General features: G+C 43.3%; 1 protein-coding gene across 3 annotated transcripts in view; it reads right to left on the minus strand.

The window, feature by feature from the left end:
- The window catches only part of ncor2 (nuclear receptor corepressor 2), a 115,611-nt gene continuing 100,774 nt past the window's right edge, over positions 1–14,837 (minus strand). For 2 of the 3 annotated variants that reach the window (XM_044111355.1, XM_044111357.1), the window contains exons 32-46: positions 14,000–14,345; positions 12,403–12,603; positions 11,279–11,536; positions 9,489–9,641; positions 9,125–9,370; positions 8,056–8,239; positions 7,590–7,960; positions 6,650–6,768; positions 6,349–6,566; positions 6,124–6,258; positions 5,281–5,423; positions 5,143–5,196; positions 4,823–5,014; positions 3,444–3,623; positions 1–2,553 (exon numbers count right to left, since the gene is read on the minus strand). In XM_044111355.1, the coding sequence (XP_043967290.1) occupies positions 2,363–2,553; positions 3,444–3,623; positions 4,823–5,014; positions 5,143–5,196; positions 5,281–5,423; positions 6,124–6,258; positions 6,349–6,566; positions 6,650–6,768; positions 7,590–7,960; positions 8,056–8,239; positions 9,125–9,370; positions 9,489–9,641; positions 11,279–11,536; positions 12,403–12,603; positions 14,000–14,345 (2,991 nt within the window). In that variant the 3' untranslated portion in view covers positions 1–2,362. The remainder of the gene's footprint in view (positions 2,554–3,443; positions 3,624–4,822; positions 5,015–5,142; positions 5,197–5,280; positions 5,424–6,123; positions 6,259–6,348; positions 6,567–6,649; positions 6,769–7,589; positions 7,961–8,055; positions 8,240–9,124; positions 9,371–9,488; positions 9,642–11,278; positions 11,537–12,402; positions 12,604–13,999; positions 14,346–14,837) is intronic. The other variant, XM_044111356.1, reaches the window with a different exon arrangement.

Below are 14,837 nucleotides of genomic sequence, written 5' to 3' on the forward strand. Positions count from 1 at the left end.
AATGGCAATAAGCTTTTTATTTAAACATTAAGGCAGTGTCTTTTTTTGTGTGTTTTTCATTTTTACACTGCTATCCACAAAGCTTGCTGGTGGGCATGTAGAATTTAACCATGTGAATATTTCTTTTCATAATACCACCCTTGAAGCAAGCCACATAAATATTTACATCTCTTCAATTCTATATACAATCCTTGATATTATACAGTGGGTTATAATTAAAAAAAAATATGCACAAACAAAATGGTTGAACAATGTACTGTTTGTCAATCAGCCCCCTGCCCTCTTTCTCCTACGATTGGACAGTCCAGATTTCATCCTTTTAGGTTTTCAATGATTCATTTCATTTCTGCGAACACAGGTGTGCAATGACAAAAAAAAAGTAAGAATAAACAATATAAATGGATGCATGTTAAAAAGTCATTTCAGTGTACTTTTAAAAACAACACGTTAGTCATCGCTTTAGGGAACAGCTGGATATGGTTTCGTCTGGTTTTAGCGTCACATTCCAACGTTTCAGCAGTGGCAACGATGAGCGCACACACACACACACACACACACACACACACAGAGGGAGCGACGATTTGTTTCTGCCTCTACTGGCATCAGTAGGAGGAGCTAAAGCACGGCTTAGAGGATGGGCGAGGAAGAGGAGGCGGTCCTATAACAGTCAGGTCTGCGCTGAGATGAAATAAAAACCAAACAAAAGAAGAAACAAAAAAGACGCCAGAGAATCTTCTTGAACATCTTGCGCAGAAATACTGCCTTTGAAAGGTGAGACTACTTTAGAAGAACCGCCTTACTCTCAGCTTCCTCTGACGCGTACGGAGAAGGAAGGTGCGATGAAGTACACTTAAAGTAGTTTACAGGTTTAAAAGTGAAGACAAACTTTAGGTGGAGGTCCATGTAAGCAGTGCAGGATGACAGAGTAAAACCATTAAAGCTAAGGCAGTGGGGGGGGGACTGGAGGGGAGAAAAAAAACGCAAATACATTAAAAAGGACAGCAGAACATTTGATGTAAATCCGTTTGAACCCTTGCGATGCAGTCGGCGAGGGGGGTAAGAGAAAACTTGTGCGTCACTTAATGAACTTCAGCACTAGAATTTGTAAAATAAATGGCACTTAACACTAAGAATATCTCTTAACTGTACAAAATCTGCCCGGATGTGGAGATGTATCCACGCACCCCCACGAGGCAGTAAAAGCTCAGAGACGGGACTCCAACGGGGCCAGCTGAGGCCGGCGTGGGGGGAGGGGGAGTCACAGAAAGATGGCTTTGTTTTTCTTTTTTTTTTTAAATCACCTCTGTAATCTGAGGGAACTCCAAATTCAGAGCTTTAACTTGTACTCCACTTTGACGTGATTAGATTTTTTATTTTTTTTTCTTGCGAGTGGAGCAGCAAGAAGCAGCGAGACGCCTCCGCAGTGGGATTTCTGCGCCACCTCTTTAAAAAAGAAAAAAAAGAAAAAATGCCATCGTGATCACCTCGACAACTAAGTGCTTTATAAGCAAAGAACTGTTCCGACAAACACAGACGTGGTTAATATATATATATATATAAAAAAAAAAAACAGCAAGAAAGTGTCACTTCCCTCAGTGCCATCCATCTGGCAGCTCCTCCCAGATCCCCCAACACACACAGATTCATGACATCAGCAAGGAACCGCTTAGTTTACCCTGTAAACCTCTGATATGATCCCACCACACCTGCCTCAAACCCAACACCCCCACCCAATACATCTTTGCAGATAACAGACCACAAATGGCGCCATCAAAAAAAGTTCACCACCAAAAATGTACTAAAAAAGTCGCAGCTCACGAAACACAGGACTGGACTGACAGTTCAGAGAGAAACGAAAAGAACCGAAACCGAGGAAAAAAATTAAAAAAAAAAAAGAAACCAAGAAGCCGATTCTCCTCCTGTGTCCTTGTTGCTTGTGTTCTTGTAGTGGTAGCGGACCGGCGGCGCACGGAGCTCGCCGAGAACTAAACAAGAGGGTCCCCCGCTGTGAGAGTCGGGTCCAACATGGCGTCGTTACAGCCGTCTGCGGAGGCGTGAGCACGGAACGGCGGCACATGCCGAGCGCACGGCTCGATGTGTCTGTGTTGATAAGGCCAGTGAGGAATAGTAGTAAAAAAAATAAAAATAGAAGAAGAAGTGATTTGTCCTTCAGAGTAGAACTGGAGTGAATGCATAACACGTAAGTGCGAACGGACACACAGAGCCACAGAGATTCGTCCTCATCGTCCAGGGAGGAGGACTGCTTTATGGCGAACAGCGGCGGTGGAGGGAGGGGGGGAGACGAGGCGCAGGACTGTCCTCCGAGTGTGTTTCTGTGTGTGTGAAGCAGTGTGTTTTCTGGTCACTCGCTGTCAGACAGGGTTTCATACTGAGAAACAAGCAGAGGCTTGGGCTCCTCCTCCCAGGGACGGCCCTGGCCGGATCCGGGCCCCGGGCCGCCCTGCTGGCCAGACGAAGGGGAATGGGCTGAAACTGTCCCGCTGGGGAAACGCATGATGAGCGGGCTGTATGGAAATGGGGTTGGTGTTGAACCTGAATGAGAGGGGACAAAATAAATTTTAAGAAATGGCTTGAAGGTGACATCATTGAGAGTAACGTTGTAAAACAGGAGTTTAATTGTATTTTTAAGACAAATTAATAATTAAGACTACCGTCTGTGTGGTTTCCCTAGGGAATATAATGTAAACCATTCATTTTAACTTGAGATTTTCAAAATAGCTGATAACATTTTCAATTACATTGATTCTAATGGAAAACAAAAGGCTCAAAATGATAAAACAGAGCAAAGCTGCTGTTCTCCGGTCAGCCTTCCTGTTACCTGCTGAAAATCAAACTCTCTCTCTCACAGACATGACTCAAGATATGTAGCAGTTTCCTTTTAAATCGGCTTTTCAAGTGAACTCAGAGAGATAAAAAAAATGAAAGCCAACCTCTTCTTAACTCAGTATCTACAGGTTAGCAACTTTTCCCGTTTAAAGAGCCACTTTTGTCGCTACTGCTACAAAATAAAATTCACCCTGAGCCGCAAAACCGATTTTCTAAATATGTACTAATTAAAATGTTTCATTCTAAAAGCTAACAAAAGTAAAATAAGATTTATTTATATTTTCAGATTTATTACCAATGAAAATAACTGTTTTGTGTGAGTGAGGTGAGCCTTTTCTAAAAATATGAAAAATAAAGATAAGTAGCATCGTTTGAAGCTGGTCACTTTTAAAGGTCTGTTATAGATGTTAAAAGCAGATTTTTGTATGAAGACATAAAAGAAAACCAATAAAATGGCCATAATAATAATTTTAAAAAAACCAACCCCATTTTGATTAAAATCGTATGATATAATTGTGTCAGTAAAACCTCTAAGTTTGAATGAAGAGTAACCATTAATGTTCCCGACACCCATCTGGAAGCGGCGTGCATCGTACCTGCAGACAGAGGCCGGTCCTCCCACACCCGGTTAGTGAGGGGCGTCCGCCGGTTGCAGTCTCCCTCTGAGTGGACAGACGACACGGACGAGGGACGCTCGCTGCCGGACAGACCCGGGCCCGGGGACTTGGCCTTGCGTCCGTTAGAACGGCCGCTGCCCTTTGAGGACTTGGAGCCGCCTGCAAACAGAGTTAGAGAAACTCTGATGCTCTTTGGATGAATTAAAATCTCTTCTGCCAGGCAAAAATTTGAGTCGCACTCAACACACATTCATTGTGGCTCATGATGGTTGAGGCTACTGCTAACAGGCTGCTAACATACACTTGCTGGTGTAGTGGGTTGAGAAAAAGTAAAAAAAATAAAAAAATACACCCCCTATTCAGAACTGGTCTGGTCTTTTGTCTTTTTCTAATGTATGTAGGCGTGTTTGTTGTGTACATGTATCTTCTTGCCAGTGGGGGCGCTCTCGTGCCGCTGTGGATGAGGAGAACGAGTTTCCTGGCTCTGACCGGCTCAGAATAAAGAGCTCTGCCAGTACCTGTTTCAACTCGCTTCCTCTGTGATCCACAAGTAGGACAAAAGGCAACTCTCATAAGCCATCTAAAATGTTCTGTACATATATAAAGATTAGTTTACAATAAAAACTATTGTATAACTTATATGTGTAATTTGCACAGTTTTATATTACCGTTGATCTGTGTCGGCATATAGCTTGCTTTTCGTTGTTGGCGCCTTGGGATTTTGAAATTTATTTATATCGGATGATTAGTCAATATTGTGTTTATATTTGGGTAGCATTATAATTTTATTTGTCATAAAAGTGCATTTATTTGTCTCTTGATCTCCTTTGTAGCCGTTGTAATGGTTCCAACTGACAAACGGTAAAACGGTTGTAGCTGACAAACGTTGGTGTTTATTGTGTTGAAGATGGAATCTTTTGTTCAGTTTGGTTATGTTAATTTAGCTAATTTATTTATTTTTTTGCTATTATGTTATTTTATTTGAGGATTTTATTTTATTTCTTTGTGTAAACTCTGGATGTTGTTGATTGAATTTGAATCGTATTGTAATTGTAACTTTGTTTCTACTCGCTCCCTCTGTGATCCACAGAAATTGGTTGCACAGGATTCGTGTGCCTGTGCAACCACTTGATACTGGCTCAGATTCCCCTAGATCTGGTGCCAGTAACACTAGCTAGCCAGCTTTATTATTTTTGTTCATCCATCGTTGGTAAGAGTTGCAATACAGGTCTTACATTCCACTCATAACGGTCTTAAAAATGTATACATTTGAGTTGGTGAAACCCGCAGAAGCCCTGGTTTAAAAACAGAGGCCCAATGCCTGAAGTGTCGACTATAAAACAAGTGAAGAGTGGCACCTTGTGAGAAGGAGTCTTCAACCCGTCCGTCCGCAGACATGGCAGAACCTGTCAGGTTAGCAGCGCTGGACGGGGAGCGCTCCTCCGATGAGTCATCGTACTTTCCCATCAAGGCCTTTCTGATTATGGCCTCCAGGCCGATGGAGTTGCCAGATGCTTCTGGAGCTGGGTGGCTGCGCACACTCACAGGCCCTGGACGCGGGTTTTTAAAAGCGAAGAAGCAATTTTTAACTAAAACCAAACCGAGCTCGCCTCATTTCAGTCAGAACAGAGTCTGAAAACACTTTAATGTGAGTCAGTCGTCCTATTACACAGCGTACCTGCAGTAGTGGAGGCTGGCATATTAAAGATTTCCGTTCCTGGCTGACCGGCATCTGGAATCACAAAGGAATCAGAGGTTAAGATCGACTGGTTCTGGTTTTTAATGGTTTTCATCCGTGCGGCGAGGCGAGGCTCACTGAATTCAGCGTCGTTTCCATCGCCCGTCCTCTTCTTGATCATCTCCTGCTTCTTGGACTTCACAATAGCCGACGTGTTCTCCGTCAGCTTGCTGAAGAAAGCCGGAGGCTGGGAGGTATTGGGTGGCGAGCGGGAGCCGAGCCTGGTGGTGGAAAACCAGCAGGAAATTCAGAGACACTTAGAATCACTTGGTTTAATTCCCCTCTCTGTTTTGTTGTGCACAAAAAAATAGCTGATGACCTGAAGGCTCAGAACTCAAATCTTTTTTCTGTTTAGTGTAGGCACCATACTAAGTGCTTTTACACAAAATGCTGCAAATCTATTGTTTTCACATTATGACGGCGTGAAATATGCAACGTGCCTCTGACTGAAGAAGCCTCAAAATGACTCATTTTCAATGTCAGTGATGTGTTAAAACGTGTATTCAGGGAAAAGCAGATCTACAGAAGAAGCCATTTAAGAGGAAATAGAATTTTCTAAGACAGACAAAACTTTCAGCAGATAAAAGCAATAAAGGAAAAGTTGCTCCGTCTTCTCCGGTTGAGTTTTCAACAATTTCTTAATAATGGAAGATGTCGCAAATGTGTGTACATAGCAGGGGCAAAAAAAGAGAGAGACTTTCCAAAACCATTTGTTTTGTAAAGTCTCTCACACACTCGCCCTCTACATCTGACTGGTCTGAAAATAAAACCATTTGAACAGAAAAACCAACAAACCCAATTTCAATAACCTTATTTAACATATAAAAAATGAGACAACCTTCATTTCAATTACACAGATCAAAAGCTGTGTATTGAACACACCTAAATGAAAATTCAAGCCTTTTCAAAGATGTCCCTTACCCCTGCTCCCCCAGCTCGTTGGGGTAGGAAGCCCCTCCCTGGACATCGGGCTCAGAGCTGGATGCGGGAGGAGACACCGGCTCAATGCAGTCATTGGAAACGTTGACAGGGGACGACTTCTGCTGCTGCGGAGATCTACAAACAACATGATGATTACAAGTAATGCCGTGTCGGGATTTTTACCGTTTTCTGTTTTATTTACAAAGTCCGGCCCACGTTTACTACCTGTCTCGGTTACATTCCCCACTAAAACCCTGTGAGTAGCGGGACGTCTGAGCGGACTCCTGTGACGCGGGCGGGGCCTGGGAGGCACTGGATGGACGGGTCAGGTCCAGAACCGGAGAGCCGTGGTAGCTCTGCTGCTGCTGCTGTTGCTGCTGCTGCTGCTGCTGCTGCTGCTGCTGCTGCTGCTGGCTGTCCCTGTAGTCTTTAACTATCACCTCCTGGACAGAAAGATCAACATGGAAGACGTTACCATGATGTTTTTATGTCATCTCCTGGTGACAGTTCTTCGCCGCGGCCTTACGCTGATGTGCTGCGCCAAAGTGACCACTCTCTGGCTGCCTTTGACACAGGGGGATGGGGGCTGTTGACCTGGAGACAGTCTCTCCTCTGACGGGGGTCGATAGAGTCCTTGTGGTGCTGCTGAGGAACAAATCCACACACATCAAGAACACACACACACACACCTGAACATTTCAAAGTTAGCTCAGACTTTCCTTTTAAAGCAATAAGAAAATCATTTTAATACAAACATGCACGCTTTGAAAAGTCTTCACAGTTTCAGCGGGTTTCACTAACAGGTGACGAGCCACAGTTTACTTCACTGAAAGCTTTGCATAAACAGCCAGTAAGCAGAACTTTTGTCCAGAAGTGACACTAAAATTAATCAGTGACTCTTACAGGGAGAGTGTGCACAAAATGGAAAAAAGAACAAATTTGCATCGACAAATTTACAAATTTACAAAAGACCACAAACGGGTTGTGTCTGTGGAGAGGAGGATCCAAAAGTAATTCACTGTTGCAATGAAAACAAACCTGAGATTCTGTCAGAATTTATTCCTGCTTGGCCAAGTGGAAACAATGGTTGAAAACTACCAAGTGTAAAGGAGAGTATGTGAGAGTTTGAGATGTGTGTTCAATAAAACAGGAAGAAGCTGCCAAAAAAAAAAAAGCCTAAAAAGAGAAAAAAAATCAAAGCATTTAGTAGAAAATGCTCATGAATTTAGTCCATTTGATTTTAGTTGTGTTTCAATTCATCATATAATTTATGTTAGTTTTACACTGATAAAGTTTTGGGCACATTTGTAATGGAAACAAAGTTAATGATCAAATCACCACTGCATGAGTGGGGCTCCTTTGTATCTCTAGCGACACCAAACTGGTTTCAGGCATTCCCATTAAACAAGAAACCTGAAGCAAAACGATCTCGTCAACGAAGCCGGCTGCAGCCGTGGCGGTCTTACCGAGCGTTCGGATGTCTTGTTCCTGAACAGACATCGGTTTGTTTTGAGTCTTTTCTCTACTCTGTGTGCCGCCGTCCTCGCGGCCGGACGGGTTGTCCGACTGGGAGGGCAGCAGACGGCCTGCAGGCGGGGGGTAGGAGCCGGGGAAAAGTCCTCCTGGGCTGGGACTGCAGAGCTTGGGGTCAGATTTGCTGGAGGTGCCGTGCTGCTCCTGCAGGTGTTTGGGCAGACTGCCCCTGGATTTCCCTCCATCGCGATTCTGCTCTTTGACTACGTTTGAGTCCATGGCAGATTGGTAGGCGTCAGGAGGCACGCCTGATTTTTGGAAGGGGGCATGGAAACCTTGGTAGCGGGATGCTGAGGGCATAGTCCTGGTAGGAAAAAACAAAACAAAACAAAACATGTTTTTCTGCATTTTAGTGGAGAAAATGTTATTATAGTTTTAGGAAGCACAACTCTGGCTCACCGTAACACCGACGAGTGTTCACTGACGGAAAGACTTTTGCCTCCGGTGTTGTGCAGCACGCTTGGCCTCTGCTGCACGTTCTCCTGGGTTCGGGGAGACACCGGGGAATGCTGGTGGCTGTAGGGTTGGGATGCAGGTCTGCCACCGCCGCCACCGCCGCCGCCAGACAGGCTGTGTTCTGTACCTGAGAAACACACACTCATATTACATCTTCCCTCAAGATTCAACCATTAACACCCCTTTTACTCATTCACATTTTGTCGTGTTACAATCACCCAACTTCAGTGTTTCTTACTGGGAATTTATCTGATGGATGTAAATATTGCATAAGTGTGGAAGGAAACAGGCATTTGTTTTTGTATTTTTTCCCCCCTTTTACAGATAAATCTGAACCGTCTGCAATTTCAATTCACTTTTACATTATCTTGTTTAATACTGTTACTCATAACTGTCTTGTGATGGTTCTTGACATTCTACAGCAAGGACAAGGTGAACTAAAATATTACAACATTTTGTTTTATAAAGTCATTTTGGTCATTTTAACTGACCTGACAAGAGAAGTTTAGTCTGATTTAAGAGAAAAAAAAAATATGTCAATGGGTTTGTGAAAATATCTGCTTTCAAGCTTTAAGTAACGTTTTCCAAATTTATGCTCTGGATCAAATATTAGATTGTAATTTAATCGAAAACTGTGCAGTTTGAATATCAAACAGGGCTTTATGCAGAAGTCAAGCAGTTTCCAAACTTTGAAAACACTTTGAATTGAAAGTCAAGAATTTTCCAGGTTTTCAAGCACCAGTGCGATCCCCGATTCTGTATTCAGCCATCGTTCCTCTGATACTCTGAGAAGCAGCTGTGGTGATGAGACCAACATTTTACTGCCCAACACTGAACACAAACCCCAGAGGAAACCCCAGTAATATTCCCTTTACTTCACAATTATATGCGTCTGTGGTCTGATCCGCCACATAATACCTCCGTTAAGCAGATTTTGTGTTTGGAACGTGAGCAAAAACAAACTACGTTTTTAAACACAGACTAAGGCAGAAAAATGTAATCGTTTAGGTACCTGGTCGCCAGATGGGGGCGTGCTCCACATTTCCCAAAGACCCTCCTCTCTCTCTTTCTCTCTCTCTGTCTCTTTCTCTCTCTCGGTCCCGATCCCGATCTCTCTCTCGTTCCCGCTCCCGGTTTTCCCGGTTTTCCCGCTCTCGCTCTCTGTCTCGCTCCCGTTCTCGGTCCCTGTCCCGTTCGCGGTCTCTTTCCCGCTCCGACGACGATGCGCTCTGCAGTTTGCTCATGTGTGAGGGGCCGACTGGAACGACAAAAAAAAAAAAACAAAAAAAAAACAAGAGGGGGTGGGGGGGTCATCTTAAACAGATAAAAACATGGTATTTTGTAAGGGAGATGCTCACAATAAAACGGATGCGTACCGGGGGAGATGGAAGAACTGGTGTAATTCCTGGGAGGGAACGCGGCGTTTGTCCCAGGGATGTAGGTGATGCGGTCCATCTGGGGGCCGGCCGTCCCTGCAGACGGAGGGACCAGGACGGGTAAGTGTGGCACCTGGGAAAGATCGATGATCCCTGAGGAGAGGAGGAGGAGGAGACCCAAATCAAGACGCAGATTAATGAACAACAGACATACAAAGTCTTAACAAACTTCATTTAGTGATAGTCCAGAAGGCTGATGTCTTTATTATAAAATTTTGTAATGAAAGAAGAGTAAAACACAGGGTTTGTTTTTGTTTTAGTTCTAACCAGCGCTACACTAGGGGTCTGAGGTGACTCTTTGGACCTTCTACAGAGATTCTTAATAAAAAAAGTCAAGAACCAATTGTTCATGTAATAATTGCATTGAATTTCCACAATAAAAGCCACAAAGTAGCAGTAATATAGTTTAAGATATTTCTTTCTTCCCGTTAATATGGAAATGATATGCTTTTTTAAAAAATATATATTTTTATATGATTTCCACAAATGACGTCTTATAGACTAAAATGTATTCATCCTGTGGTAGCAAAAGTTTTAGCAGCAACACAACAATAGTTACAGAACCACTCAGATAGTTTAAATACTGCCGTTCAAAATACAAATAAACAAAAACTAACTTAAATGTAGTCATATCTTTTCCTTTACTGAGGAAAATGATTTCTTGTTGCCAAAATACTAATAATCAGGCAAGTCTCCTTTAGTTGTAAGTTATAGCTGAATAATCACAACGTCGTTTTAGATTTATCAGCAAAATGAATATGAATATTCCCCAATCCAGGCATAAGTGGACATTATTGTAATAATATCTTATTTACCAGTGCATGTTACATCACAAGCTCTAACGAGGTTTATTAAAGACGCAGAGTGCAGTAACGATTGTTGATAAGTGGCACTGCTGGACGGCTAATTTTTACAGTAAAGAGGCTCAGCTTTGCTCCAGACTTGAGGTGCAACACACCAGAGTAACACAAATAAATAAACTAAAGAAAACCGGTGGAAGATGAGTTATCCATAAGTGATATCAACAAGAGAGTTCTGCAAACTCTCTCCTATGCAAAGATTCTCAGTAATGGTGATGAAATGTGAAAGTTTTAAATTCATATCCCTGCATAGGGTTATTCTTTCATTTTCCCTCTCTCCCTTGCGTGATTTCAAGACATCAGAAGCCAATAAATGTTTAAGTGAGCATAATAAACATAAAACAAAGGCAGACAAATTCAAAGGGTAGTTAACCTTGGCTCAATATCCGCATTACATCAGCAGCTCTGCTCTCGTTGTAATTATTAACCCCCCAAGTGGTCATATTTGTCAATCATTTGCCAGGGTAAAGGAATCAGCTATTTAAACAATGAGAAAGTAAAATGATTTACTTATGCAACCGTGCAGCTGGCCGATGGAGGCTGCCGTCAGGTTTCATGTAAAACAATCCTGTTTGGGTCTGATTTCTACGATTGGTTCTCTTGTCGGGCAGCAGCTCGTATTCCCCTACAACAACAAAGGTCGCCTCGTCTCTTTTGGTCAAGCAGGGGGATGAGCGCCAGCTTGTTTGCCTCCCCGACTATCAGATCAAACCCAGGCTGAACGGACGTCGCCGTTGTTCAGTAATAGGTAACCCTAACCGGTCTGTAAGCGTAGAACGCCAGATTCGGGTTTCAATTTGCCAAACAACCTAAAAATAGTCCAAGAGTGAGTCAGAGCACGGATGGGACTGGAAGCAGCGTTCGCCTTACCGCGTTGGGCACCGGCAGAGTAGGACAGAGGAAGCGTCTGGTCTCGAGGAGCGAGGCCTCTGAGCAGGTCTGAGCGCTGCGCGGCCATGGCGGCGGCGGCGGGCCACTGGTGCATCTGCTGCGAGGTGATGTAGTCGTTTATCAGGGTCTGACGGTTCTCCAGGGCCGTCGTGTCAGGGAAGCCTCGGATGAGGTAGGGGTACGGGTGAGGGTACGCCGGGTTGGGAGCCAAGTGGGAGCGAGGCAAGTAGTAAGCTCCTGCGAATAAAGAATAGGAAATGTTGAAAATCATTCAGAGTCATTGATGGACAGAGATGAAATAAAACGGATTGTTTTCTCGGGTTGCATTCGAGTGCTTCTGCAGATTTCACCAAGTCAAATTTAAGGCTTCGTAAGCCTATTATGGATTCAACTGAAGACCTGCATCGCGACAGAAATGTGCAAAAGAATATTGGATATTTTATGTTGGAGTAGTGTCAACCTTTTTTGATGCTGAACGTGCGTAACATCGTGTGGGTCACAATGTTATGAGCCAGTCACGAAAACGAATGTTGTCCAGCCAACTGGTGATACATTTACACTTGCATATGATGGACGAAGAAAAAAACAAAACAAAAAAAAAAAAAAACTGGAAACCTAGCAAGGGCATATCAGCAGCTAGTTAGCAGTAGCATCAACCCAATGAACATCGTCATTCCTGTGTGACTCAAACATTTGCATCACAGAAAAGTCCTGCCAGAAAAATAAACTGCACAGAGTAAACAAGATTAAATAGTCATACCACAACAAAATTTAAGACCAATCATCGGGTTAAATAATGATTTAACCCAAAATTAAGATAATTTTTTTGATTAATTTATCTTAAGGCCCTCATTTTAGATGAAAGACTTGTTAAGGATATGCAGACACCCTGCATTCAGTTCAGTGTGTTTTATTGAGATTTTATATATGAAACAAACAAAAAAAAATCCTATCATCAACATAGTTTTTTTTTTATTGTTTAAAAGATAAAAACGGAAAGAAAAAAAAGTAAAATATTTAATAAAAACAGTTTTTAGTTTTCTTTGAAAAAAAAAAAAAGAGTGGGTCTTGGAAGAGGACCAGGTTAACATGTTGTGATTTACCGGGGTCGATGGCGATTCCACGAGGCAGCCCCGCAGGCTCAAAGGACAAGGGGATGCGGTACATGTCTGAAGCTCCCAGGCCGGGCAGCAGCCGTTCGTAGGCCTGCTGATCTGCAACGCCAGTGAGCGGCGACTTGGTGGCCCTCATCTCTCTGGGAGTCGGTGTGGCTTTACGCTCCTGGGAAGAATTCTTTCCAGACCCTGAATCAACAGGAAAGAGAGAGAGAGAAGAAAAAAAAAATTTGGAATCTGAATTTTATTAACAATAAAATGTGACATATTTGACTGCAATGTGGTCTCATTCACTGCCTGTTAAAAATAAAACCAACGGCAAAAACAAATAAAGTCACTATTCCGTCTGTGAGTTGGATATGCAGAGTTCACACACTTTTCTCACAGGAAAATTCAAACATTTTCAACGCAAGTTTTCCAGCAGCACATTTGGTCAGAAAAAGACGATACAGATGGTCTCCAAAAGACAGTTTCAATTTACTATTAAATGGTGTCAATTATTACTGTTTGTAGTGTCTTGTGATAGTTTTCTATACTCTACAGACAAGAAAAACTCTAAAGCTGTTGCCTTGCAGCAAGAAGGTCCTGGGTTCGATTCCCGGCCCGGGGTCTTTCTGCACGGAGTTTGCATGTTCTCCCTGTGCATGGTGGGTTCTCTCCGGGTTCTCCGGCTTCCTCCCACAGTCCAAAAACATGACTGTCAGGTTAATTGGTTTCTCTAAATCAGGGGTCTCAAACTCCCGGCCTCGAGGGCCGAAGTCCTGCAGTTTTTAGATGTGCCACAGGTACAAAACACTGGAATCAAATGGCTTAATTACCTCCTTCTTGTGTAGATCAGTTCTCCAGAGCCTTAATTATTCTATTCAGGTGTGGTGCAGCAGAAGCACATCTAAAAGTTGCAGGACTGCGGCCCTCGAGGACTGGAGTTTGAGACCCCTGATCTAAATTCTCCCTAGGTGTGTGTGTGTGTGAATGGTTGAGTGTCCTGTGTGTCTTTGTGATGCCCTGCGACAGACTGGCGACCTGTCCAGGGTGAACACCGCCTCTCGCCTGGACCGTAGCTGGAGATAGACACCAGCAACCCTCCTGACCCCATTAGGGACGAAGGGTGAACAGAAAATGGATGGATGGATGGGTTATATATCTCCTACACGCCCAATATACTCGAATGCGCCAAGAATAAAAGCCCTTCAATTTCATTACATTGTTTAACGTGTACAGTCTAAGCTAACCTTTATTTAAAAACACAGATAGATAAGTCACTGAGAAATTATGAACCATAAATATTCATTGGACAAAAACATCCCAAGGGCAAATGACCTTCCTGGTCAGATCAAATGTTTGAAAACAACACACAAAGAAAGTTACAACAAAAATGTTCCTGCTACGTTCTCTGGCATTTAGCAACTAGAAATAATTTTGTTGATTCCAACTAACCTAAAACAAGACAAGTTCAGTCTTATTTATTTAACTTCAGACAGTGAAAAAATGTCTGTCCTCTTATTATTAGTTGTATGAAAACTGTGCAGTTTGAATATCAAGCACTTTGAAAACACCAAAGTGTATGAATCCTGGATGTTCCCACCTTCGTGTTGCCTCTGACTGGCTTCCCTGGGCAGTGGGGATCCACGATGTGACGGTCCAGGGTAGGGGGTCCGTATAGCACCTTTTTCCTCGTACCCCATGGGGCTGTGGTGGGCTTTGCCTCCCTGCTCAGAGCCCAGGGTGAGCGGAGAAGAGCGCGGTATGGGGCTGGCCGTGCTGACCACCGCACTGGGCCGACCCTTGGGCCCTTCCTCATACCGACTTCTGTCAGGACGCATCTCCAGGTGGGAGGCTGTGCCGTGGTAGGAGCGCGGCGAGCTGGCGATGATGGAGCGGACATCGTGGCGCTTCCCAGAGCCAGCAGCGTCCGGCTTTCCAGCTGCGCCCTGCAGGAAATGAACCAGCTTAGAAACACATGCATCTCTACTGGCCTGTTGTGAAAAAAAAAAAAACCAACAACTGAGAAATACATTTCAAATTTCTAGTCAAAGCTCATCTCTGGCTAACACCAACTTCAGTCTTGCTGCAATAAATAAATTTTTTATGTTCTGCATAATATTTTACCTCAAGAAAATAGTTGTTAAGATTGTTTAATCATTAATTTACTCTGTGTTAAATAAGGACAGACAAATACCAGTTTGATATTCATTCAGTAAAACTATATGATTGCACATCACCTCATGATTATAAGTGCATTTGTTCCCAGGGTTCAAATTACAGGTCTCATAAAGTTAGTTTGACCTACATGTGTCAGAAACATTCCAGCAGCTGTTGAGAGTGCAGCAGCTACGCGAGCCATTAAAATTCAGCTGAAGGCGTATTTTAACTACGGGTTCCTGAAAGTTGTTCTCCAGAACCCGACTTCCTGGAACCTTTTA

Source organism: Gambusia affinis, linkage group LG03 (assembly GCF_019740435.1).
Source record: "Gambusia affinis linkage group LG03, SWU_Gaff_1.0, whole genome shotgun sequence".
In the NCBI taxonomy this organism is placed as follows: Eukaryota; Metazoa; Chordata; class Actinopteri; order Cyprinodontiformes; family Poeciliidae; genus Gambusia; species Gambusia affinis.